Source organism: Cololabis saira, chromosome 24, assembly GCF_033807715.1.
Source record: "Cololabis saira isolate AMF1-May2022 chromosome 24, fColSai1.1, whole genome shotgun sequence".
NCBI lineage: Eukaryota > Metazoa > Chordata > Actinopteri > Beloniformes > Belonidae > Cololabis > Cololabis saira.
In genome coordinates, this window is record NC_084610.1 from 24634219 (window position 1) to 24660565 (window position 26347).

The following is a 26347-nucleotide window of genomic DNA, read 5'->3' on the forward strand; positions in this document are numbered from 1 at the left end:
GTTGAAATGTTGAGAAAAAAGTTCGAGAAAAAAAGTTGAAATTTTGAGAAAAAAGTTGAAATTTTGATGAAAAAGTTGAAATTTTGAGAAAAAAGTTGTAATTTTGATGAAAAAGTTGAAATTTTGAGAAAAAAGTTGAAATTTTGTAATTTTGATGAAAAATTTGAAATTTTGAGAAAAAACTCCAGAAAAAAGTTGAAATTTTGAGAAAAAAGTTGTAATTTTGATGAAAAAGTTGAAATTTTGAGAAAAAAGTTGAGAAAAAAAGTTGACATTTTGAGTAAACGGTGAAATTTTGAGCATTTCGGACATACCAATTGGTTTGGAAACCTGTGACATCACAGGGTTTGTCCAGTTCTTCTGCAGTCTTTCCAACCAGAGCATCAAGCTAACGGCTGAGAAGACGGGGTTATAATTTTAGCAGTGATTTTCAGTTGTTTAACCAGAATTGTTGAAGGTTCCAGGAGCTAAAACCGTGTTTTTCTGGGATGTTGAAGAAAGAGAAGCGTGTTTTAATCGCGGCGTCTCTCGTCTCCAGCCAACAGCTCTCTGGACGGCAGGAAGTTTCCTGGCGCCTTCGGCCGCCTGAGTCCCGGTCAGGACCGGTTCTACGGTTGGTGACGGCATGAATCTGCCGCTATGCTAGCTGTGCTTCAGTCGCTCTGCTCTGCCAACGCTGCATGGTTCTGGTTCTGGTTCTGGTTCTGGTTCGTTGACGTCCCTGGGAGGGAGGTTCTGGCTGCTAGCTTGGTAGCACTAGCCAACGGCTTTGGCTGAAACTGTGGAAAACCCTCCACTTGGAGAGAACCGGCTCTGATCGCTGACTGATCGCTAGCTGCTCTGCAGAACTTTATACTTTCTCTGGACACAGAGGAAGAAACGGTGGAGCAGGACCTGGAGACCAGTCCTCCAGTCCTCCGGTCCAGGGTCCTGTAGAACAGTCCTCCAGACCCTGGTCCTCCGGTCCCGGGTCCGCTGTCCCGGGTCCCGGTTCGGTGCTTCCTGCTTGAGCTGCAGATGTGTTTAAAACCTCCTGTGAAGCGGCTAGCATGGTGCGTTAGCATGGCGCGTGTGGAGCTGCTGCCTTTGGAATGTGGAAAACGCTGTTTGCTTTTAATTTACAACTGTTTGTGGATCAAAAGAGGAAATCAGACCAATAGAGGGTAGCAATGACGTCACTTCCCCACTGGACCACGCCCCTTACTCTGGACCACGCCCCTTACTCTGGACCACGCCCCCTTACTCATCAAAACATCAGCAAAAATTAAAGTGATGACACTGGACTTTATGATTTGACCGTTTTTAACGTTAGCTACCCAAAAATACCGATACACAAAAAAAACTTGTCTCCGACTTGGTGGTTAGATGCTAGCTACCCTTAGCTTAGCTCATACTAACATGTGACGTTAACAAACGTTGTCTCACTAGCGTTAATTCTGAAACTTTGTTTCAGATATTTCGACCAAAAAGAACATCTGAAACAAGGACTGCAGGTGCAAACGGCTAGTTAGCCACCTAGCCGTTTGCTGGCTAGCGGCTAGGTGGCTAAAAAATGACCTGACACAAAATGGGAACCGCAACAGCTCTTTCCTGTTTTTACGGAAGAGTATCAGGGCCGTGCAGGAGAAAAAACACTTTAGAGGAGGAAGATTTTATTTTATTGTGAAAAAAGTCGAAATGTCGAGATTAATGTTGAAATACAATTTGGAGAAAAAAGTCAAAATTTCTCCTTTTTTCTCAACATTTCAACTTTATTCACGAAATGTTGACTTTTTTCTCGACATTTCGACTATTTTTTCAAAATCGTATTTCAACATTAATCTCGACATTTCGACTTTTTTCTTGACATTTCGACTTTTTTCTCGAAATGCATAATGAAAATAAACTCTTCCTCCTCTAAAATAATATTTTTATTTTTCTCCCCAGTCTTTCTGCCACTCAGTAGATTAACCCACAGTGAAGTCGCATCTGTGACGTCATTCCCTCTATATTTACCATAATAATTCCTGTATTGTAGTCAGGATTCATTTGTTAACGGAGCAGTAATTCCCTCTATATTTACCTAAATAATTCCTGTACTGTAGTCCCGATTCATTCGTTAATTCCCTCCCAGTTTCCACTCGTTCCTCCAGAACAAAACTGGTCCAGGTTTTGCTGACCAAGTTTCTAATTTAGGAATAAAAGTTTACTCAGAAACAGCGGAGGAAACTCCACCACGTCCAGCCTGCAGGCGTCACATTTACACGATTTAACAGAAGAAAAGGCTCAGTGTTTCTGAGTTTCTGCAGGACTCCATCATCTCATGTTTTCATGTTTTCATGTTCCATGTCTTGCATTTATTACATTTGTTCCTGGAAGCCGTTCAGCTCTTGATTGGGAGGAATTTGGCTCCGGTTCTGAATCCGGGGGTTTTAATTGGCTGCAGGTTCAGGACTCTAACATGAGAAATTAATAAAGGCTCGCTGGAATTACAGGATTGTTGGAGTTTTCAGCTCCATTTGGCTTCAGAAAGAGGCTTTGGAGGAAAAACGAGCTTTTACAGGAGATTATAGAGAACCTGGAACCAGAAAACCTTTACTTTTACCGTATTTAGACAGAAAAGCTTTACTTTTTACCTTATTTAGACAGAAAACCTTTACTTTTACTGTATTTAGACAGAAAAACCTTCACTTTTTACCGTATTTAGACAGAAAAGAGAGATGGGTCTTGTTTTAAGTGTAATGAGAATTTTTTACTAAAAATCAGACATTTTAACTAGAAATAAGACAAATATTCTTGTTAATATTTTGGATTTTTGCAGTCTTGGTAGACGAGGCTAACAGCTAACAGGCTAGGAGGATCTGATTGGCTGTGATTGGCTCCTAGGCGTCTGATTGGCTCTGATTGGCTCTGATTGGCTCCTAGGCGTCTGATTGGCTCTGATTGGCTCCTAGGCGTCTGATTGGCTCTGATTGGCTCCTAGGCGTCTGATTGGCTGTGATTTTTCTCCCAGGATCCCCGGCTCGTCCCTCCATCAACAACAGACCCAACCTGGTTGGGAAACCCGGAGAAACGGGTGAGAACGACGTCGTCAATGATCCGTTCAGCTCAATGTTTGTTAGTGAAACTGCTGCAGGAACATCTGATTAATCCTTATTTCCATGTTCAATGTTTGTTAGGGAAACCTGCTTCAGAATCATCTGATTAATCCTTATTTCCTCTTTCTCTATCAGATAAAATAAACCTCTTCAAACCTTCAGACAAGCTGGACATTCTGAAACTCAAAGTTCCTGCAGCGACGACGAAGCCGACCAAACAGGAGAGGAGGAGGATGTTCCCGGCTCTGCCGACCACACCAGGTACGTGTTAGGTCTCTAAATCAACATACATGAATTAATAATCACACTGGGTACGTGTAGCTGATCTCTGGTTGATCATGAAAGTTGTTGTTGCCGTTTTGAGAGTGGATTTTGTTCTTTTAAGGTCCTCAAAAATTCATAACTTAGGAAAGACACAAGAGACTGTCGGAATGATCTTTAAGGCCTTCTGCGCAGAAGCTTGGGGAGGAAAGCTGAGTAGTGCAGGGCATGCTGGCCCTCATTCGAGAACTCGTCAGCTCTTCTTTTATTGAGCAAACGATGACAGGAATGACCATATTTGGTAAACAGACGTTGGGGTTCCAAAAACACACATGTGACATTTCAGTTAAAGAGCAACTAATCTGTGGTCTGCAGAAACAAACAGACAGACATCTTTAGCTTAAAGTCTTTTCTTGAACAGATGGTTCAACTGACAATGGGATAGTTGTGGGACAGCCCAAAACCCTGACGGAACACAGGAAGGGCTGCCCTCATCTGTTAACATGTGATAAGCATGAGGACTAACCTAATAAACCTGATTCTAATAGTTTCATAAGGACAAACTAGTTCAAAAAGGTTGATTAACCTCACAGTTCCCTCAAAGTTATTTGTGTCACAAACGCAAAATTCAACAAGAGTGCTCATATAGTTCAACAGGTTGAGCAGGCGACTTATGTAAACTTTCCCCTGAACAGCGACGCTGGTTCGATTCCAGTCGCGGTTATTTTGCCCTCACTTCCTCCACCCTTGGCCTACAGGATTTATCGTTTGTTTGGTATTTTCAGCATCACAAGACGGTTTAGCGTCTGATTCAGACAAGCCTCTGATTTTTAGTCTTCATGCCACCTTAGACCAGGTTCAGATCAGAAACCTTAACGCTCAGACGGCTCCATCTTGGATTAAGTGAAAGGTGTCAAATTGTAGAATTGCTGTGATAAGGATTTAAGAATGTGTACCTCAATTAATGTTTTCAAAAAAATGTTGAAATCTAAAACGATAAACAGTTATAAAGAAATCTGTTAATTATGTTGGTATATGTTGGTATATGTTGCAGCTGTGAGACTACACAACCAGCACTGCTCACAGTAGACCACAAACAATACAAACAATCCTGACAATAAAAACCATTCTGCAACGGGCATAAATAACATCTGTAAATATCCATCTGTTTTTCTTTTTGTATACTAGAATTTTTTTATTTATTACTATTTTTATTCTCCTTTCTTATTCTTCTTATTATTATTATTGTATATACTGTTTATAGTGTTATAGTGTTTATTATTATTATTATTGTTGTGTGATATTGTGTGATATTGATGCCTCTTGTTTTGCACTATCCCCTTTGCTGCTGTAACCTGGAAATTTCCCCTCTGGGGGACTATTAAAGGATTTCTTATCTTATCTTATCTTATAGCCTATTATAGATTAACATGAAAATAGCACCACTATATACCCCTTTTTGCATTGTTGGTTTTACTATTTTTATATAATATAATGCAATGACAGTTTCTCTTTGTTTTCTTTTTATATATTTCTTTTCTTATTTGTGTATTATCTTCCACCGGATGATACACACTGCACAGGATAGGCTAGAATAAGCCCTCGGCTTCAGCCTACTCCTTTTTCGGACATTTCTATTTACCTTTTATTTTATTTGTGAAATGAACATGTAAATGTTTCAATGTATTCTGTCCGAAATAAACCGTTCGTTCGTTCGTTCGTTCGTTCGTTCATCAAGTCATTAATCTACATATTATCGGGTGTGTGATGGAAGTTACTGTGAGACAGACAAACCACCTCAGGGATTAATGTGTTTCTGTTGTAGGCAGGGAAATCTGGAACAGCCTTCCATCTACAACAAGGGATTGTCCCTCATCCTCTTCCTTTCAGGGAAATGTTAGGTCTAAAATAGCATTACATAAGTTCGTAACGAGGAAAAATGATCTTTTAACCACTTCTGCAGAAGGGGGAAACGAGGAGTGCAGAGTAACAAGACTCTCGTGAGAGAACTCCTGAATGTTTTCCCAAAGTTCCTCCTCCTGCATGATGCTTTTATTGAGAAACTTGACAGGAACTGACCGTATTTGGACAGTTAACAATGAATAATGGGAGGAAGTGATAACGTGTGATTGAATCATGACACTACAGTAGATTACAGTTACATTACATTACGTTACACTACAGTAGAGTGATTGAACCAGGACAGTCCAAACCCTGAGTAGATCAGGAAGTGGCTGCTGTGACATCGGTTAACAAAGCATGTGACAGTTTCATAAGGACAAAAACAGGTTTAAAGGTTGATTAACCTCACAATTCCCTCCTGTTGTCCTTATGAAACTTCAACTAATATCCGTCCATTAGGCTTAGGATATTATATAACAGACTTAATGCACGCTTGTTAACGAGTAATTATATTTCAAGGGAGAGGTGAAAACCCAGGCTATACGGGGCAAAATTCCTCTCCGACCCTCCTAGTGAGCGATCACTCATGGCCAAGACACATACAAGCTTAAAACATTTCACATCAAACAAAATGAAACAGTTCACACTCCAGTGTCATCATAATCATCCTTGTTATCAGTTGGGGTTTGTTGGAGTTGTTGGTAATAGACTTCAGAATACTGGACAAAGGAAGTGTGAATGGTTCTTTGGACCATTGCGCGGAGACACGGAAGGTTACAGGTAATGAAAACACAGAACAGTACCAGGACAGTGATGATCGGTATCATAATTTTAGTCACTATGTCAGTCCAGGGGCCAGAAGTCAGCCAGGACCAGAAAGACGTGTCTTCTGACACGACTTTGACCAACTGACGTTATTCGGCTATAGCTTTGGTAACATTAGCTTCAGCACCACATTCATCAGGGATGAACATGCAGCAGTGTTCCTAAATTACAACAACAATGTAAGTAAAGAGTTTGAGGAACAATTCCTAACATATCAGCATGACTCCAGTCTGTTCCACTGGGAACCAGATTGTGGTCAGGAGGGCCACAATGGCCATGATGATGAGTGGGACTCTCATGATGGCAGTGCAAGGGGGCACTGACCCGTGGCTGGTAAGTAGGCGTCAGGTGAGTTCTTCAGCGGACAAAGGTTTTGATGCCGTCCGACTTCCGGCCTACTCAGGGTCTGGAAAGCTTCTACCAGCCTGCACTGTGACTGGGGGACCCACGCAGATCATTCAGCAGCCTTTACTGCTGTCGGTGTCGTGATATGGACAACAAAGGGGCCGTCCCAACGGGGTGATGACCTTGTTTCTCGTCTCACCACTCAAATCAGGATCTGGTCACCCGGTTTCAGTAATTCCTGCGTAAGAGAGAGAGAGAGGGGAAAGCGGCAGCTTACAAGAACTTTGAACATCTTTTTCAGCAAAAAATTTACTCATCCACATCAAGAGTGGATCTGCCTCTTCGGCTTTCTCTTGCCATGGTTCTCCTTCCCATAGAGGGAGCTGGAACGGGCGACCATGCACTACCCCAAAGGGCGTGAGGCCTGATGGGTTTGGGACGATTCTCATGTACATTTCGACCAATGGCAGGCATTCAGGCCATGGTTTTCCAGTTTCTTTCACTAAGCCTGCTCCTACAAACATTTTTAAAGTACGTATTTAGTCCTGGTGATGTACCATACCCTGCCTCCCTCCTGTTGAGACATGGGACTCCACATGGCTCAATTTAGCCACCAGGGGGAACAGGTTTTTTGGGAGTACTGGTTTGTCATGCCAACTAGAATTTGAGTTGGATGTCAAGAGGGATAGAGGTCCCGTTGTCATCATCCTCTTCTTCCTGACCTTTCCCTGGAAGGGCCAGGGCTGCCAGAGTCCTGACCTCCTCAGTTAAGTGGTTCTCCCACTTCTTGACCTTTGCACCCTGGCAGGTCAGCGGTCTGACTTAATGATCCTCTAGGGTTGGTTATCTCTATGTCCCTCAGATCCCCCCGCCGTCACCTTTAGATTAGAACTAAGTGGCAAAACCTGTTAAATTATGTCTTCTACCTGAGTCAAAAACTACAGAATGTTCTTATTTCAACCCAAGTGGGTTATGGTTTTACTAAAGTAACAACACAAAAGATAATAACATAACGGCCCAGTGACAAAACGGTTAATCACATAACGGTCCCGGCCGTTCATGCTCGGGTGCCTCACACACAAAACTGTCCGTGCAGCAACTCTCCTGCAATGTAAAACAATAGTTCCTACTGAACCTATATATATATATATATATATATATATATATATATATATATATATATATATATATATATATATATATATATATAAAAACAATAACTTATTGTTACAAACCCTACTCCCCACTGATCACATCTGTTCCTGAAGTCGGAACGGCTGTCGACAGTTTTAAGTGGCCGCTTGATCCCACGTCGTCCCGACGCCACAGATCTTGGTTCCCGGGTTTCGGCACCAGAAAATGTTAGGTCTAAATCAACATTACATAAGTTCGTAAAGAGGAAAAACACAGAGACTGCTTGGAATGGTCTTTTAACCACTTCTGCAGGAGGGGGAAACGAGGAGTGCAGAGTAACAAAACTCTCATGAGAGAACTGAATGTTTTCCCAAAGTTCCTCCTCCTGCATGATGCTTTTATTGAGAAACTTGACAGGAACTGACCGTATAAGGACAGTTAACAGTGAACAATGGGTGGAAGTGATAACGTGTGATTGAGTCCTGACATTACAATAGAGTGATTGAACCAGGACAGTCCAAACCCTGAGTAGATCAGGAAGTGGCTGTTCTGACATCTGTTAACAAAGCATGTGACAGTTTCATAAGGACAAAAACAAGTTAAAAGGTTAATTAACCTCACAGAAATCTCAAGGAACGGCTTAAAACATCTCAAATCTGTGATCATTAATTGTTTATTGTATTAACTATTACAGTGATTTTTAATTGTTGTTTATATCGTATTGCTTGTATCTTTTTACCGAGTCTTGCAGGGGGACTGCCAATGCTAATTAGCCTTTTGGCTACAATTGGGTATATTTACATTTTAAAACGTTTATCAATGATGTCCCTCTACACAAAATAAAGTGAAATGAATGAATGAATATTAAAGTCCATCTTGGCCACGTGTTATTAGCAGCTCTCTGTGCTGCGACTGGCCCTGATCTGCACGTAGAAACCTTCAGACCAGATTTCTGCGTTGCTATGTTGCTATGTTTGCATTAAAGTTGGGAACTGGCCCAAAGCGTTCTGGAAATGTTTTCACACGTTAAGTCCTAGTTTTATCTCTGTTTCTGTTTCCAGCGACTCGGCAGGAGAGCTGGGAGGAATCGGATCTGTTTAAGGCTCAGCCGAGCTCCGACGTGGACGCCATGGGGAAGAAACGCTACGTAGGTAAGAAAACAAGAAACGCTACGTAGGTAAGAAAACAAGAAACGCTACGTAGGTAAGAAACGCTACGTAGGTAAGAAACAAGAAACGCGACGTAGGTAAGAAACGCTACGTAGGTAAGAAACGCTAGGTAAGCTGCTAGAAATGCTCCCCCGTCGTCCTCAGCTCCCCACGTGGTCTACCAGACGTCTATTGTCTAGTTCCTAACCATAACCCCGGTCCCCCCCCAGCTAGTGATTAATCATTTCCCGTTCCTCCCCAGCCCCCCACGTGGTCTACCAGACGGGGAAGCAGCCCGATGAGCCGTGCTCCATCACCTCGTCCCTCAACTACTTCCCCGAGGACGAGCCGGGCGAGGCTAACGTCACGTCTCCGCCCAGAAACGCCCCTTCCAACCTGACGGTGGTGACGGTGGAGGGATGTCCGTCCTTCATCATCCTGGACTGGGAGAAGACCGACAACGACACCACCGGTACATCGGTTAACGCACCAAACACCCAAACAAACACTCAACCACTCAGACCGACAACGACACCACCGGTACCTTCGCTAACACACCAAACACTCAGACCGACAACGACACCACCGGTAGCTCGGCTAACACACCAGGGTTGTTTCAGTTGTTTTAGTGTGTATAGTAACTCCCCCTCCCAACGGCAGGAAGTGCTGCTGTTACCATGGTAACAACTCCCCCTCCCAACGGCAGGAAGTGCTGCTGTTACCATGGTAACAACTCCCCCTCCCAACGGCAGGAAGTGCTGCTGTTACCGTGGTAACAGCTCCCCCTCCCAACGGCAGGAAGTGCTGCTGTTACCGTGGTAACAGCTCCCCCTCCCAACGGCAGGAAGTGCTGCTGTTACCGTGGTAGACCAGGATGGTTGTTTGTAGTTGGAGACCAGAGTAGGGGGACGTGACTACGCTGACGAAAAACGGTCCGAAAAAACATACACAAAAATGTACAAAAAAACGTACAAAAAAACTTACGAAAAAACTTACGAAAAACGAACCCACGCACGCAAAAACGCACGGAAAAACGCACGAAAAAACGCAGGAACGCACGCAAAACGCACGCACGCGCAAAAACGCACGAAACAACGCACGCACGCAAAAACGCATGAAACAACGCACGCAAAACGCACGCAAAACGAATGCCCGCACGCAAAAATGCACGAACGCACGCAAAAACGCACGCAAAAACGCACGCAAAAACGCACGAACGCACGCAAAACGCACGAATGCATGAAACAACGCACGCAAAACGCACGCACGCAAAAACGCTGGAGTAGTACGTCCAAATCAATGGATAATACTGATATTTACTCAAAAGTGTGCCGAACTAAAGTATACTTTTTGAGTATTTACTGTTTAGTACGGCATTTGGGACGCAGCGCTAGATTAGTGTGAATATTGATCATATTCTGGGAGTTTTAAAGGGAACGGATGCATCAATGAGGTTCATGTGAACGTAACCAGTCAGGGAACCAGAACTCTTACTGGTTGGCTGGGAATCAAACCCACGCTTCTTTTTAAGTGCATAAACAAATCCTGTGTCTAACAAATAATCAGAAAGTAAAGTAACCGCCGTGTCTCTCGACTTTCAGAGTACGAGGTCATTTCCACGGCTAAAGGACCAGATGGAGAACAGGTTTCCATCCTCATCACCAACCAGACGCACACGGCCGTGGAGAACCTGAAACCTGAGAGCAGGTAGGAACTAAAACCTGGAACCTGAGAGCAGGTGAGAACTAAAACCTGAGAGCAGGTAAGAACTGAAACCTGAGAGCAGGTGAGAACTAAAACCTGAAACCTGAGAGCAGGTGAGAACTAAAACCTGAGAGCAGGTAGGAACTAAAACCTGAGAGCAGGTAGGAACTAAAACCTGAAACCTGAGAGCAGGTAGGAACTAAAACCTGAAACCTGAGAGCAGGTGAGAACTAAAACCTGAGAGCAGGTGAGAACTAAAACCTGAAACCTGAGAGCAGGTGAGAACTAAAACCTGAGAGCAGGTAGGAACTAAAACCTGAGAGCAGGTGAGAACTAAAACCTGAGAGCAGGTGAGAACTAAAACCTGAGAGTAGGTAGGAACTAAAACCTGAGAGCAGGTGAGAACTAAAACCTGAGAGCAGGTAGGAACTAAAACCTGAGAGCAGGTGAGAACTAAAACCTGAGAGTAGGTAGGAACTAAAACCTGAGAGCAGGTAGGAACTAAAACCTGAGAGCAGGTAGGAACTAAAACCTGAGAGCAGGTGAGAACTAAAACCTGAGAGCAGGTAGGAACTAAAACCTGAGAGCAGGTAGGAACTAAAACCTGAGAGCAGGTGAGAACTAAAACCTGAGAGCAGGTAGGAACTAAAACCTGAGAGCAGGTAGGAACTAAAACCTGAAACCTGAGAGCAGGTAGGAACTAAAACCTGAGAGCAGGTAGGAACTAAAACCTGAGAGCAGGTAGGAACTAAAACCTGAGAGCAGGTAGGAACTAAAACCTGAGAGCAGGTGAGAACTAAAACCTGAGAGCAGGTAGGAACTAAAACCTGAGAGCAGGTGAGAACTAAAACCTGAGAGTAGGTAGGAACTAAAACCTGAGAGTAGGTAGGAACTAAAACCTGAAACCTGAGAGCAGGTAGGAACTAAAACCTGAGAGTAGGTGAGAACTAAAACCTGAGAGTAGGTAGGAACTAGAACCTGAGAGCAGGTGAGAACTAAAACCTGAGAGCAGGTAGGAACTAAAACCTGAGAGCAGGTAGGAACTAAAACCTGAGAGCAGGTAGGAACTAGAACCTGAGAGCAGGTGAGAACTAAAACCTGAGAGCAGGTAGGAACTAAAACCTGAGAGCAGGTAGGAACTAAAACCTGAGAGCAGGTAGGAACTAAAACCTGAGAGCAGGTAGGAACTAAAACCTGAGAGCAGGTGAGAACTAAAACCTGAGAGTAGGTAGGAACTAAAACCTGAGAGCAGGTGAGAACTAAAACCTGAGAGTAGGTAGGAACTAAAACCTGAGAGTAGGTAGGAACTAAAACCTGAGAGCAGGTAGGAACTACAACCTGAAACCTGAGAGCAGGTAGGAACTAAAACCTGAGAGCAGGTAGGAACTAAAACCTGAGAGCAGGTAGGAACTACAACCTGAAACCTGAGAGCAGGTAGGAACTAAAACCTGAGAGCAGGTAGGAACTAAAACCTGAAACCTGAGAGCAGGTGAGAACTACAACCTGAGAGCAGGTAGGAACTAAAACCTGAGAGCAGGTGAGAACTACAACCTGAGAGCAGGTGAGAACTACAACCTGAGAGCAGGTGAGAACTACAACCTGAGAGCAGGTAGGAACTAAAACCTGAGAGCAGGTGAGAACTACAACCTGAGAGCAGGTGAGAACTACAACCTGAGAGCAGGTGAGAACTACAACCTGAAACCTGAGAGCAGGTAGGAACTACAACCTGAAACCTGAGAGCAGGTAGGAACTAAAACCTGAGAGCAGGTGAGAACTACAACCTGAGAGCAGGTAGGAACTAAAACCTGAGAGCAGGTAGGAACTAAAACCTGAGAGCAGGTAGGAACTAAAACCTGAGAGCAGGTAAGAACTGAAACCAGCCGTCTAAAATAAGACGTCTAAAACAAAACGTCTAAAACAAGACGTCTAAAATAAGACGTCTAAAACCAGCCGGTTGCAGGTTTTGTAACAGGTTAACCTGTTTAAACCTGGAGTTAAAGAGCAGAATCACAGCAGAACTGCTGCTGTAACTTCTACACATTTCAACCTGATCTCACAAAAATCTGTGAAATGCCCACGACCTCTCACCACTATTTTCCGTGGTATATACACGGAAAACGGTATAATTCCGTGTGAGCACCACGGATATTGTACCATAGGTTCATGTTAAGGACATCTGTTTTAATTAGTTCTCCTTCGATTATGACATGTTATTAATGCTCAGTAGGCACAGGAGGTTTGTTATGTATTGTTATAGGTTTGCCTGTGAGGCCTATTTCGTGTCTATTTTTGCATAGTTCACTAACGCTTTGAGCTAGGAGGCTGAAATTCTAGACTCTGTATCAGGAGGCGACTTTCATCCACTGTGCCGAGGTCCAGACCCGTGCGACCTTCGGAAGTGTCAAAGGTCACCGCGTGTGTTGCTTTTCGGCCCTGCAAAGCCTATTTCGTGTCTATTTTTGCACAGTTCACTAACGCTTTGAGCTAGGAGGCTGAAATTCTAGACTCTGTATCAGGAGGTGACTCTCATCCACTGTACCGAGTTTCAGATCTGTGTGACCTTCAGAAGTGTCAAAGGTCACCGCGCGTGTTGCTTTTCGGGCCTGCAAAGCCTATTTTGTGTCTTGTTTTGCATAGTTCACTAACGCTTTGAGCTGGGAGGCTGATTTTTGACTATGTTGCAATGCAGAAGGCCCTTTGCTAGGATCTTTTTGTCCCGTGGCTGTACGACTTCCACAGAGCTAGTTGGCATTGCAGAAGGTTCACAGAGTTTAGACTTGGCAATTCCAATCTAGGCCCCAAATGGAGGCCACAGGTCAAGTTTTACTTGGTTTGGTTGTTATTGTTGGTTGTTATCGTTTTGTCCTTCATTCAATGGTATGACTGCAGTCAAATCGGGTGACGGATCCCATTGACTTTGCATAGTACTATATCCTTAGTGCTCCCATTAAAACCTCAATAAAACACTCCTAAAACAGCATTAAAAACGTGCTTTTACAAACTGACAGTAACAAACAGTACCTTGCACGACAAAAACGCATAATTTAGCCAAAATAACAAAGAATAATATATAAATAATAATAATAATGTAAAAATCCGTGTATATATCACGACCACGGATCCCATTGACTTTGCATGGTACAATATCCGTGGTGCTCACACGGAATTATACCACTTTCTGTGTTGGTACCACGGAAAATAGAGGTGAGAGGTCGTGGGCATTTCACGGATTTTTGTGAGATCAGGTTGCCACATTTGAACCAGAGACACGACGACATTTACAGTAACCAACCAGCTGGAACAGCTTCACTGCATCACCAACTCACCAAACTACTTTAGTCCAGGATAATCTTTCCTCCTGATTTAAATGAGAAACTTGTTCCATCAGTCGGTTCGGTTCTGTCTGCTGTTGTTTTCTGTTTTGGAAGAAAACCTGGTTAAGATCCAGCAACAGCAGTCGACAAACGATGAATTAAACAAACACAATTAAGATAATAAAGTGAAGAACAAGGTGGTTTGTCCCGGCCAGCGTTGCTCGGTGAACAGCTGTTTATAGCCGGCCCCGGCTGTAATAAACCGGCAGAGGCTCCTCCGGCGTTCTGGGGTCTTTGCCATCACCGAAGAGCCGTAAATGCAAATCCTGCTGTGTATTTGAGTCTTTATGGAGGTTCCTTTGTTTCAAACCATGCAGTCAACAAATGGAGGCTGGAGTCAGAGTTGTAATGAAGTCTTCCCAAGTTCAACACAGAGCTGTGGCCCAACACGTTGGAACATGAATTTGTTTAATTTGTATCTTTATTTAGCATTAATTTATCCAGGAAATGTCTCACTGAGATACCAGATCTTCTAGACCAGGGGTCGGCAACCCGCGGCTCTAGAGCCGCATGCGGCTCTTTAGCGCCGCCCTAGTGGCTCCTGGAGCTTTTTCAAAAATGTTTGACATTTTTCTTCTTTTTTTTCCCTTTTTTTCTTCTTTTTTTCTCTATTTTTCTTTTTTCTTTTTTCTTTTCTTTTTTTTCTCTTTTCTTCTTTTTTTTTTTTTTCTTTTTTGCTTTCCTTTTTAATCTCGACATTTCGATTTTTTTCTCGAAATTTTGACTTTTTTCTCAACATTTTGACTTTTTTCTCGACATTTCGACTTTTTTCTCAAGATTGTATCTCAACATTAATCTTGACATTTTGACTTTTTTCTCAACATTCCGACTTTTTGTGTGCATACAAAAAGTGCAAATGAAAAATAAATCTTCCCCCAGTTATAACTAATATAGAAACATGCAGCATGTGTTTCTTCATTCTAATTCTGATACAAGACTTTTCATGTTTTGCGGCTCCAGACATATTTGTTTTAGTCCAATACGGCTCTTTCAACATTTTGGGTTGCCGACCCCTGAACTAGAGATCCTGGTCCAGACACATGAGTTTCACATACAAGACAATAAAAGATACAGTACAGACTAAGAATTTGGACAAACTTCATCTTTGTTCTGCAGCAGCTGAACTGCAGCTGCAGCCTGAACCTTAGAGGAGTTTTTATGTAACATGTGGACCAACATCTGCCTCTTTTACAGCCCATAATATCCTCATCAGACCAACATCTGCCTCTTTTATAGTCCATAATATCCTCATCAGCTGCTGTTGTTGGCTCTTAATTCTCCCAGGCATTTTTATTGGTGATGTTTGTGTTTGTGGGTCAGCAGGTTCTTCTGTCAGAATCAAAGACGTTCCTCGCATTTCTCTTCCACCTGTTGTTGATTGTTGTAGCTGCGTTAGCTGCGTTAGCTGCGTTAGCTGCGTTAGCTGCGTTAGCGTTACATTGACACTTTACACTGTATATTTACACTGTCACTTACACTATATATTTTATTTAAACCACAGTCACACTTGTACATTTTTTCTGACATTCTTATATTTATATACTTTTTTGTACATTCTTTCGTTGCACATTTCTTGTACATATGAGGAATGCCCCACTTATCTGTTTATTTTATCCTTATTTTTTATTATCCTATTTGATACTTTCAATGTCTTGCTGCTCAGTTGCCCCTCGGGGATAAATAAAGTATTTCTGATTCTGATTAGCTGAATTAGCTGCATTAGCTGCGTTAGCTGCATTAGCTGCATTAGCTGCGATAGCTGCATTAGCTCTGTTAGCTGCGTTAGCTCTGTTAGCTGCATTAGCTGCGTTTGCTGCGTTAGCTCCGTTAGCTGTGTTAGCTCCGTTAGCTGCGTTAGCTCCATTAGCTGCGTTAGCTGCATTAGATGCATTAGCTGCATTAGCTGCATTAGCTACGTTACCTCCGTTAGCTGCATTAGCTGCGTTAGCTCTGCATTAGCTGCGTTAGCTGCATTAGATGCGTTAGCTGCATTAGATGCGTTAGCTGCATTAGCTACGTTAGCTCGGTTAGCTGCATTAGCTATGTTAGCTGCGTTAGCTCTGCGTTAGCTGCGTTAGCTGCTTCAGGTCCATTAGCTGCGTTAGCTGCATTAGAGCTGCGTTAGCTGAATTAGCTGCATTAGCTGCGTTAGCTGCGTTAGCTGCGTTAGAGCTGCGTTAGAGCTGCATTAGCTGCGTTAGCTGCATTAGAGCTGCGTTAGCCGCGTTAGCTGCGTTAGCTCCATTAACTGCGTTAGCTCCATTAGCTGCGTTAGCTGCGTTAGCTGCGTTAGAGCTGAGTTAGAGCTGCATTAGATGCGTTAGCTGTGTTAGCTGCGTTAGCTGCATTAGCTGCGTTAGCTGCGTTAGCTGCAGGGTTGGAGATGCTACAGTAACTCAGACAGTCTGTCCGCTTAGTTTATTTTTACAACACTGACTGACTCAGGGAAAAAACCTTATCCATGAAGTCTGATACTAATTATGTCACAACACGACCAACTTTCCTTCAAATGGGCTTGAATATTTTGTGAAAGGATATTTAGAAGATCTGTCAACAGATGTGGTTGGAAACAGCTGGAATTGGAGGTTACAGAGTTTACAGAAGCTGACTGTCGTTACGGTTAGAGCCCCACTGTTTTATTTATTTAATCTTTATTTCTTTCATTAAAAGAAAAACTAAACAGTTCAATACAATTCCAACAAATCTCTTTCCTTGAATGAAAGGGAACAGAAAGAAGAATAAGCTGATTTTATCTGTCCCTTTTTCCTAAGAAATGACATTTCAATGAATGTAATAATTAAGAAAACAGAAACATATTAAAAATTACACATTTTACAAGAAAAACACTTTCCAATAAACGTAATAAAAAAAAACTACAACAAAGTTATAAAATAACTAAATATCTGTCGTCAAACACAGAAAGTCATATTCTGTTATGATTCAAAGAAAAAAATATGACAATGTTGCTAAAAAGAGAGAGAGAAACAAAAGAAAACCCACCGAACTTAACAATTATCATGATATTTCTTCATCAAACTGGCTTTTATTATTCTTTTAAATGTAATGTAGCCGGTTCCTCTGCTTTTCTCTTCCATCCATTGTTGATTCTCTGGACGACAAGCGTTATTAGAATACATAAGAATCCTGGTTGGTTAACGGTTAGTGACAGATTACTTTACTCATTATTATCATTTATTAGAAATATGTCCATAACAAAGACTAGATCACGACTCCTGCCAGAGCTGCAGCTGACAGACACAAACACATATGTGAAGTTGGAGTTTCTCCATCATTTGATCTCAACTGATCTCTGTTTCTCCATCATCAAAGAAGTTGAAATGTGGAGAAAAAAGTGGAAATGTTGAGAAAAAAGTCGAAATGTCGAGAAAAATGTCGAAATTTCGAGGAAAAAAGTCAAATGTTGAGAAAAAAGTCAAAATGTCGAGAAAAAAATCAATCATCATTCCTCTGAACTGATCTCTGTTTCTCCATCACTCTCTTCTTCCGGCTCTCGGCGAAGGCAGACGCTTTTTCTGCTCCTCTCCAACTTTATCAACTTTCCCTGCAACTGCTTGTCTGTCTCGTCTTCATAGTCTCTTCTTTCCACTCCTCCCAAACTCTACAATTATGGAATTGATTAACTGGTCTCTCAGCACAATTGACCACATTTTTGCAACAAGAAGTCAGGGGGTAAGGGAGCCCTCCTGCCCCGATGGGACATTTTTTTCTGGATACACAATGGATTCTTACAAAAACTGGATGCCTTTGTGTCTCAAAACTCTGTCTGTCGAGGACGTTGAAGATGCTTCATAATTGGATTTATGATAGCAGGATTTCTCCTGATAGGAGGAGGGGGATTCCTTGTGTATCGGCAAACGCAATCACAAATTTGTCTGATTGGAGTTGATGAACCAGAGACTAAAAGGCAGACGGAAAATTACTGAGGCTGCCTGTTTTTAATAAAATTTTTGATTCTATAATCTGACCTTGACAGAGCGGTCTTGGCCCGACCGCTCCTGCTCACAATCTCCCTGGTGGAATGTAAACAAGGTGACTCTGCCCCCACTAGCCCTCCCCTCTCCCACGAACACCTGCAGACCTCTTTTCCTCCTCTGAACTGATCTCTGTTTCTCCATCATCAAAGAAGTTGAAATGTGGAGAAAAAAGTGGAAATGTTGAGAAAAAAGTCGAAATGTCGAGAAAAATGTCGAGAAAAATGTCGAAATTTCGAGGAGAAAAGTCGAAAATGTCGAGAAAAAAGTCGAAAATGTCGAGAAAAAAGTCGAAAATGTCGAGAAAAAAGTCGAAAATGTCGAGAAAAAAGTCGAAAATGTCGAGAAAAAAGTCGAAAATGTCGAGAAAAAAGTTGAAATGTTGAAAAAAAGTCGAAATGTCGAGAAAAAGTCAAAATTTCGAGAAAAAAGTCGAAGTGTCGAGAAAAAGACTGATCTGTTTCTCCATCATTGATCTGAACTGATCTGTTTCTCCATCATTGATCTGAACTGATCTCTGTTTCTCCATCATTGATCTGAACTGATCTCTGTTTTTCCATCATCAAAGAAGTTGAAATGTGGAGAAAAAAGTCGAAATTTCGAGAAAAAAGTCGAAAATCTCAAGAAAAAAGTCGAAAATTTCGAGAAAAAAGTTGAAATGTTGAAAAAAAGTCGAAATGTTGAAAAAAAGTCGAAATGTCGAGAAAAAGTTGAAATGTCGAGAAAAAAGTCGAAAATGTCGAGAAAAAAGTTGAAATGTTGAGAAAAAAATCAATCATCATTCCTCTGAACTGATCTCTGTTTCTCTCTCTGTTTTTCAGCTATGAGTTCAAGGTTCTTCCCAAGAATGATCTGGGTTCTGGTCCTCTCAGCGACCCGGTTTCCTTCAACACAGAATCTGGTACGGAACCCACTCACAGTTACCGACTCAGAGAACATGACCCGTTACTGAATCCTGACTCGTCTCCTCTTGTCCTCTTGTTTTTCTGGTTTATTTTCGGGTTTTTTCGGGTTTATTTTCGGTTGTGTTTCGGGTTTTTACGGGTTTATTTTCGGGTTTTTTCGGGTTTATTTCCGATTGTGTTTCGGGTTTTTTCGGGTTTATTTTCCGTTTTTTTCGGGTTTATTTCCGGGTGTTTTTCAGGTTTTTTCAGGTTTATTTTCCGTTTTTTTGGGGTTTATTTTCCGTTTTTTTTCGGGTTTATTTTCAGGTTTTTTTCGGATGTGTTTCAGGTTTTTTCGGTTGAATCCTGACTCTACTCTTGTTTCCTCTGCAGCCGATCCGCGGGTCAGCGAGAACGTTTCAGGTAGGAGTTCCACACCGTCGTCAACACTTCCCAGTATCAGTAAAGTTTTTATAAACTTTATAACCATGTTCTTCTTCTTCTGCAGGAAAAGACGCGATCTGGACTCAGTTCCCGTTCAAGACGGACTCGTACTCCGACTGTCACGGGAAGCAGTTCGTCAAGAGAACCTGGTACCGCAAGTTCGTAGGAGTTCAGCTGTGCAACTCTCTACGGTACAAGATCTACCTGAGCGACACGCTCACCGGTGAGTTAACTAGTTACCTAGCTAGTTAGTTCAGCTCTGCAACTCTCTACGGTACAAGATCTACCTGAGCGACACGCTCACCGGTGAGTTATCTAGTTAACTAACTAGTTAACTAGTAACTGTAACTCTCTACGATACAAGATCTACCTGAGTGACACGCTCACCGGTGAGTTAACTAGTTAACTAACTAGTTAACTAGTTAGTTAACTAACTAGTTAACTAGTAACTGTAACTCTCTACGATACAAGATCTACCTGAGCGACACGCTGACCGGTGAGTTAACTAGTTAACTAGTTAGTTAACTAGTAACTAACTCTCTACGATACAAGATCTACCTGAGCGACACGCTCACTGGTGAGTTAACTAGTTAACTAGTTAGTTAACTAGTAACTGTAACTCTCTACGATACAAGATCTACCTGAGCGACACGCTGACCGGTGAGTTAACTAGTTAACTAGTTAGTTCAGCTCTGCAACTCTCTACGATACAAGATCTACCTGAGCGACACGCTCACCGGTGAGTTAACTAGTTAACTAACTAGTTAACTAGTTAACTAGTTACCTAGCTAGTTAGTTAGTTAGTTAGTTAGTTAGTCAGTGTTGAGGAATTTATCAAAACCAGTTCAGAAGTCCGCTTGTGAGTAGTGAGTTTTATTCAGTAGCCGGCGGTGAGCAGGACCAGCACAGATCGAGTTGGTGTGTCGACCCAGAGAGATTTTACAACAGGGTTTTTATACAAGACGTTCAATCAACAAAAGACAGGAATACACAAGCCAAGTGAGAGACAAAAAGTAATTTACAGTCAGGTGTGATCTTTCAGTTTGGCACTACCCCCTGAGGAGTCAGGAAGTCCATATATAGGATCAGGTCCTCGTCTCTGCAGGGGCTGGAAGTCAAAGCCACTTCCACGGTGCCATCTCGGCAGGGATTCAGGACGCCGGAACTTGCGTGACAATGTGTCTCGATCACTGAATGAGACTGGAGCCGCCTGCAAGTCGTCTTCCCTGCAGGGGTCCTCAGGAACTGGAACATGCTCAAGCAGGGTGCAGGGGTAGGAGTCGTCTTCCCTGCAGGGGGTAGGAAGCTGGAACTTGCTCAAGCAGGGGTGCAGGGGTAGGAGTCGTCTTCCCTGCAGGGGGTAGGAAGCTGGAAGTTGCTCAAGCAGGGGTGCAGGGGTAGGAGTCGTCTTCCCTGCAGGGGTCCTCAGGAACTGGAACTTGCTCAAGCAGGGTGCAGGGGTAGGAGTCGTCGTCCCTGCAGGGGGTAGGAAGCTGGAACTTGCTCAAGCAGGGGTGCAGGGGTAGGAGTCGTCTTCCCTGCAGGGGTCCTCAGGAACTGGAACTTGCTCAAGCAGGGTGCAGGGGTAGGAGTCGTCGTCCCTGCAGGGGGTAGGAAGCTGGAACTTGCTCAAGCAGGGGTGCAGGGGTAGGAGTCGTCTTCCCTGCAGGGGGTAGGAAGCTGGAACTGTCTCAAGCAGGGGTGCAGGGGTAGGAGTCGTCTCCCCTGCAGGGGGTAGGAAGCTGAAACTTGCTCAAGCAGGGTGCAGGGGTAGGAGTCGTCTTCCCTGCAGGGGGTAGGAAGCTGGAACTTGCTCAAGCAGGGGTGCAGGGGTAGGAGTCGTCTTCCCTGCAGGGGTCCTCAGGAAGCTGGAACTTGCTCAAGCAGGGGTGCAGGGGTAGGAGTCGTCTTCCCTGCAGGGGGTAGGAAGCTGGAACTTGCTCAAGCAGGGGTGCAGGGGTAGGAGTCCTCGTCCCTGCAGGGGGTAGGAAGCTGGAAGTTGCTCAAGCAGGGGTGCAGGGGTAGGAGTCGTCTCCCCTGCAGGGGGTAGGAAGCTGGAAGTTGCTCAAGCAGGGGTGCAGGGGTAGGAGTCGTCTTCCCTGCAGGGGGTAGGAAGCTGGAAGTTGCTCAAGCAGGGGTGCAGGGGTAGGAGTCGTCTTCCCTGCAGGGGGTAGGAAGCTGGAACTGTCTCAAGCAGGGGTGCAGGGGTAGGAGTCGTCTCCCCTGCAGGGGGTAGGAAGCTGAAACTTGCTCAAGCAGGGTGCAGGGGTAGGAGTCGTCTTCCCTGCAGGGGGTAGGAAGCTGGAACTTGCTCAAGCAGGGGTGCAGGGGTAGGAGTCGTCTTCCCTGCAGGGGGTAGGAAGCTGGAACTTGCTCAAGCAGGGGTGCAGGGGTAGGAGTCGTCTTCCCTGCAGGGGGTAGGAAGCTGGAACTTGCTCAAGCAGGGGTGCAGGGGTATGAGTCGTCTTCCCTGCAGGGGGTAGGAAGCTGGAACTTGCTCAAGCAGGGGTGCAGGGGTAGGAGTCCTCGTCCCTGCAGGGGGTAGGAAGCTGGAAGTTGCTCAAGCAGGGGTGCAGGGGTAGGAGTCGTCTTCCCTGCAGGGGGTAGGAAGCTGGAAGTTGCTCAAGCAGGGGTGCAGGGGTAGGAGTCGTCTTCCATGCAGGGGGTAGGAAGCTGGAACTTGCTCCAGCAGGGGTGCAGGGGTAGGAGTCGTCTTCCCTGCAGGGGGTAGGAAGCTGGAACTTGCTCAAGCAGGGGTGCAGGGGTAGGAGTCGTCTTCCATGCAGGGGGTAGGAAGCTGAAACTTGCTCCAGCAGGGGTGCAGGGGTAGGAGTCGTCTTCCCTGCAGGGGGTAGGAAGCTGGAACTTGCTCAAGCAGGGGTGCAGGGGTAGGAGTCGTCTTCCATGCAGGGGGTAGGAAGCTGGAACTTGCTCCAGCAGGGGTGCAGGGGTAGGAGTCGTCTTCCCTGCAGGGGGTAGGAAGCTGGAACTTGCTCCAGCAGGGGTGCAGGGGTAGGAGTCGTCTTCCCTGCAGGGGGTAGGAAGCTGGAACTTGCTCCAACAGGGGTGCAGGGGTAGGAGTCGTCTTCCCTGTAGGGGGTAGGAAGCTGGAACTTGATTGACAATGGGTCAAGCGGGGGTATGAGGCTGGGGCAACCTGCAAGGCGTCGTTGTCCCTGCAGGGGGCCACGTGCTGTCACAATGCTTCATCGTTAGTTAGTTAGTTAGTTAGTTAGTTAGTTAGTTAGTTAGTTAGTTAGTTAGTTAGTTAGTTAGTTAGTTAGTTAGTTAGCAAGGTGCCGTAACGTTAATCTCATGAATTGGCGCTACATTAACTTAATTTTACCGTGTCTGGGGTGACGGTTCCTCCGCTCTGGGGGTAAACATGGTGTTGATGGAGACGCTACGCTATGCTAGCGCTGGCTGTGCTAGTGCTGGCTGTGCTAGCGCCGGCTATGCTAGCACTGGCTATGCTAGCTCTGTCTTACAGTGAAGATGCCACAGTGTTGCCTTGGTCTCCAGCTGGAAATGCTGCCAGACTTTTGACATTTTTTGCCTTTTCTTTTAGTTAAAACCAAACATTTCCTCCTCTTTCTTCTTCCTTTCCCTGCCCGGCGTCAGCGCGTTGACGCATTAAACGTAGTACCGGTGAAATTCCTGCTTTTAACTGCAAAATTAAACGATGGAACCGGAGGAACCGGATGAACCTGTTCCTGGTTCCTGGTTCTCACCTGTTCCTGGTTCTCACCTGTTCCTGGTTCTCACCTGTTCCCGTTACTCACCTGTCTGCTGTTTCAGGTAAATTCTACAACATCGGGGACCAGAGCGGCTTCGGTGAAGATCACTGTCAGTTCGTGGACTCGTTTCTGGACGGACGGACCGGCCGACAGCTCAGCGGAGACCAGCTGCCCTCCAGAGCCGGTAACTAGTTACTTAGTTACTTAGTTAGTTAGGAGACCAGCTGCCCTCCAGAGCCGGTAATTAGTTACTTAGTTAGTTACTTAGTTACTTAGGAGACCAGCTGCCCTCCAGAGCCGGTAACTAGTTACTTAGTTAGTTAGGAGACCAGCTGCCCTCCAGAGCCGGTAAGAACCAGATCCAGGTTCCCCTTATCCCGACACACAGGGACCAAACGATCCACTGACTAAACGACCCCACAATTTTATAAAATGCTAACTCTGATGCTAACACGGTTCTCCATGCTAACAGTGTTCTACCGGGCTCTGATGCTAACTCTGATGCTAACACTGTTCTCCATGCTAACAGGGTTCTACCGGGCTCTGATGCTAACTCTGATGCTAACTCTGATGCTAACACTGTTCTCTAATGCTAACTATGATGCTAACACTGTTCTCCATGCTAACAGGGTTTTACCGGGCTCTGATGCTAACACTGTTCTCTAATGCTAACTCTGATGCTAACACTGTTCTCCATGCTAACAGGGTTCTACCGGGCTCTGATGCTAACTCTGATGCTAACTCTGATGCTAACTCTGTTCTCGTTGCTAACAGGGTTCTACTGGGCGCAGATGCTAACTCTGATGCTAACACTGTTCTCTGATGCTAACTCCGATGCTAACACTGTTCTCTGATGCTAACTCTGATGCTAACACGGTTCTCCATGCTAACAGGGTTCTACCGGGCTCTGATGCTAACTCTGATGCTAACACTGTTCTCCATGCTAACAGGGTTCTACCGGGCTCTGATGCTAACTCTGATGCTAACTCTGATGCTAACACTGTTCTCTAATGTTAACTATGATGCTAACACTGTTCTCCATGCTAACAGGGTTCTACCGGGCGCTGCGTCAGGAGCCTGTCAACTTCGGCCAGATCGGAGGACGTTCCCACGTCAGCTACGTGTCCTGGTACGAGTGCGGAACCCCCATCCCCGGGAAGTGGTAGACGTGGAGGCCGCTAACGATGCTAACGAGGCTAACGAGCCCCGCCTCCCTCCTCTCATCCCAGAACTGTAAAAACATTAGTCGTCAGGGAAGCGACGGTAAAGTTATAGCTACCGTCGCGCCTCAACGAGGCTACAGTGATGAACAAACTCACGCTAGATCTGTTTTATTTTGTGTTAAGATAATGGGAAGCTGGCTCCCTGGATTACTATTTTCATAACGTGTGAGATGTTTATTTATCAAAGGTCTTAGGTTATTCTTTATTCATGAGGACCAAAGGGGATTCTGGGGGATTTTGGGGGTTTGTTTGTTTCCATTTAGGCTGATTTATACTCTCGATCAGTCAAAGGAACTTTTATCAGAGATCGATGCTAACGTCCATGTTCTCAGCCGGCAGCTGAACCAGAACAAACGCTACACTGCACAATCTTTCACATAGTTTCGTATTTCTAACTCACAAAAGCTCTGCTAACTCTGCTAATTCTGCTAACTCTGCTATCTCTGCTAACTCTGCTAACTCTGCAGCAAAATGGCAGTTAATATTAGCTCGTTAGCAGGATACGTTGAAACTAGGGCTAGGGCCATACTTTTTTAATCGCGATTAATCGCATGTTGTCCGAGTCCCGTAGCTTTAGCTTTAGCCACGGTTTTGGGTGACGTGTGTAAAACTCGTCTACACTTGCAGTTTGCACAGCAGAAATGCATTTCTATGTTTATGGAGAAAATGTACTTGTTCACCTTCCATGACCATAGAAAACAGTTTTCCTTCATTTTCTCGCTTCACGCTGAAGCACGAATAACGAAACCGCAGAAATACAGCAAAATACAGCAAAATACAGCAAAATACAGCAGAAATACAGCAAAATACAGGAGAAATACAGCAAAATACAACAAAAATACAGGAAAATACTACAAAAATACAGGAAAATACAACAAAAATACAGCAAAATACAGGAGAAATACAGCAAAGTACAGGAGAAATACAGCAAAATACAGCAAAATACAACAAAAATACAGCAAAATACAGCAAAATACAGCAAAATACAGCAGAATACAGGAGAAATACAGCAGAATACAGGAGAAATACAGCAGAATACAGGAGAAATACAGCAAAATACAGCAGAAATACAGCAAAATACAGCAAAATACAGGAGAAATACAGCAGAAATACAGCAGAAATACAGCAAAATACAGCAGAAATTCAGCAATATACAACAAAAATACAGCAAAATACAGCAAAATAAAACAAAAATACAGCAAAAAACAACAAAATACAGCAAAATACAGCAGAAATACAGCCAAATACAACAAAAATACAGCAAAAAACAACAAAATACAGCAAAATACAGCAGAAATACAGCCAAATACAACAAAAATACAGCAAAAAACAACAAAATACAGCAAAATACAGCAGAAATACAACAAAAATACAGCAAAATACAGTGAGAAACATCGTCTTCATTAGCCTTTCTGCGTCTCAGGATGCTAACTGATGCTAACTGATGCTAACGGTCACATAAGTTACCCTTCTATGTTACTATGGTGACGGTTTATAACTAAACTAAAAGGTTAGCATCTGTGAAACTACAGCTAACTGTTTCCATGACTACGACACCAATTTACTTTGCACTTTAAAGTTTGTTTACATTCTTGAAATATCTAACTAGCTAGCTAGCTAGGTAGTTGTCCATAACAAGGTGTGACTAACTAGCTAGATATGGAACCAGCCGTTAGGCAGCTAGCCTGTCTTTGGTAGCTAGCTAGCCACCTAGCTACCAGGGGAATGTTTAACTGCTGGGTTGATGTTTTAGCCCAAAGACATATATACATAGTATAGCAACTGCTATGCTAGCCAGCAGCTTGCTAGGTGTCATATTTGTGTTTTCTCTTCAACTCCAACCATTTGACGGATTTTCCACATTTTTCTTATTTTTCCACATTTTTCTTATTTTTCCAAATTTTTCTTATTTTTCCACATTTTTCTTATTTTTCCAAATTTTTTTTATTTTTCCACATTTTTCTTATTTTTCCAGACAAAAGTCAAACCAACCAGATTTTTTTTAAAGGAAATATTAAATTGCTCATTGTTTCTAGTGACTTTAGCAGGAAACTCGCTAGATATTTGGCCCAGTCTTGGACAAACTCACATGCTAGCATGCTAGCCGTGTTTCCAGTCCAGTTTCAACCTGCTAAGCTAAGCTAAGCTAAGCTTGTCCAACACATTTGAAGGACTTTATCCAGAGTTTTCTGCTTCTTACTGGAGGAAATAAACTTGAAATGCTTCACCAAGGTTTCCCTCCAAAGCTTGAAGGTTTTATTTGAGACTGTACATATTTAGCATGCAGGTATAACGAT

The 26347-nt window shown here is 43.8% G+C and overlaps 1 protein-coding gene across 1 annotated transcript in view; it reads left to right on the forward strand.

Moving 5' to 3' along the window:
- abi3bpb (ABI family, member 3 (NESH) binding protein b) overlaps nucleotides 1–24829 on the forward strand; it is a 74014-nt gene extending 49185 nt beyond the window's left edge. Inside the window, exons 14-24 of the mRNA XM_061715805.1 lie at nucleotides 539–613; nucleotides 2993–3055; nucleotides 3213–3338; nucleotides 8606–8695; nucleotides 8955–9164; nucleotides 10294–10399; nucleotides 18584–18663; nucleotides 19040–19069; nucleotides 19155–19313; nucleotides 22889–23011; nucleotides 23878–24829. Coding sequence (XP_061571789.1) covers nucleotides 539–613; nucleotides 2993–3055; nucleotides 3213–3338; nucleotides 8606–8695; nucleotides 8955–9164; nucleotides 10294–10399; nucleotides 18584–18663; nucleotides 19040–19069; nucleotides 19155–19313; nucleotides 22889–23011; nucleotides 23878–23993 — 1178 coding nt within the window. The 3' untranslated portion in view covers nucleotides 23994–24829. The remainder of the gene's footprint in view (nucleotides 1–538; nucleotides 614–2992; nucleotides 3056–3212; nucleotides 3339–8605; nucleotides 8696–8954; nucleotides 9165–10293; nucleotides 10400–18583; nucleotides 18664–19039; nucleotides 19070–19154; nucleotides 19314–22888; nucleotides 23012–23877) is intronic.
- The last annotated feature ends 1518 nt before the right edge of the window (nucleotides 24830–26347 follow it).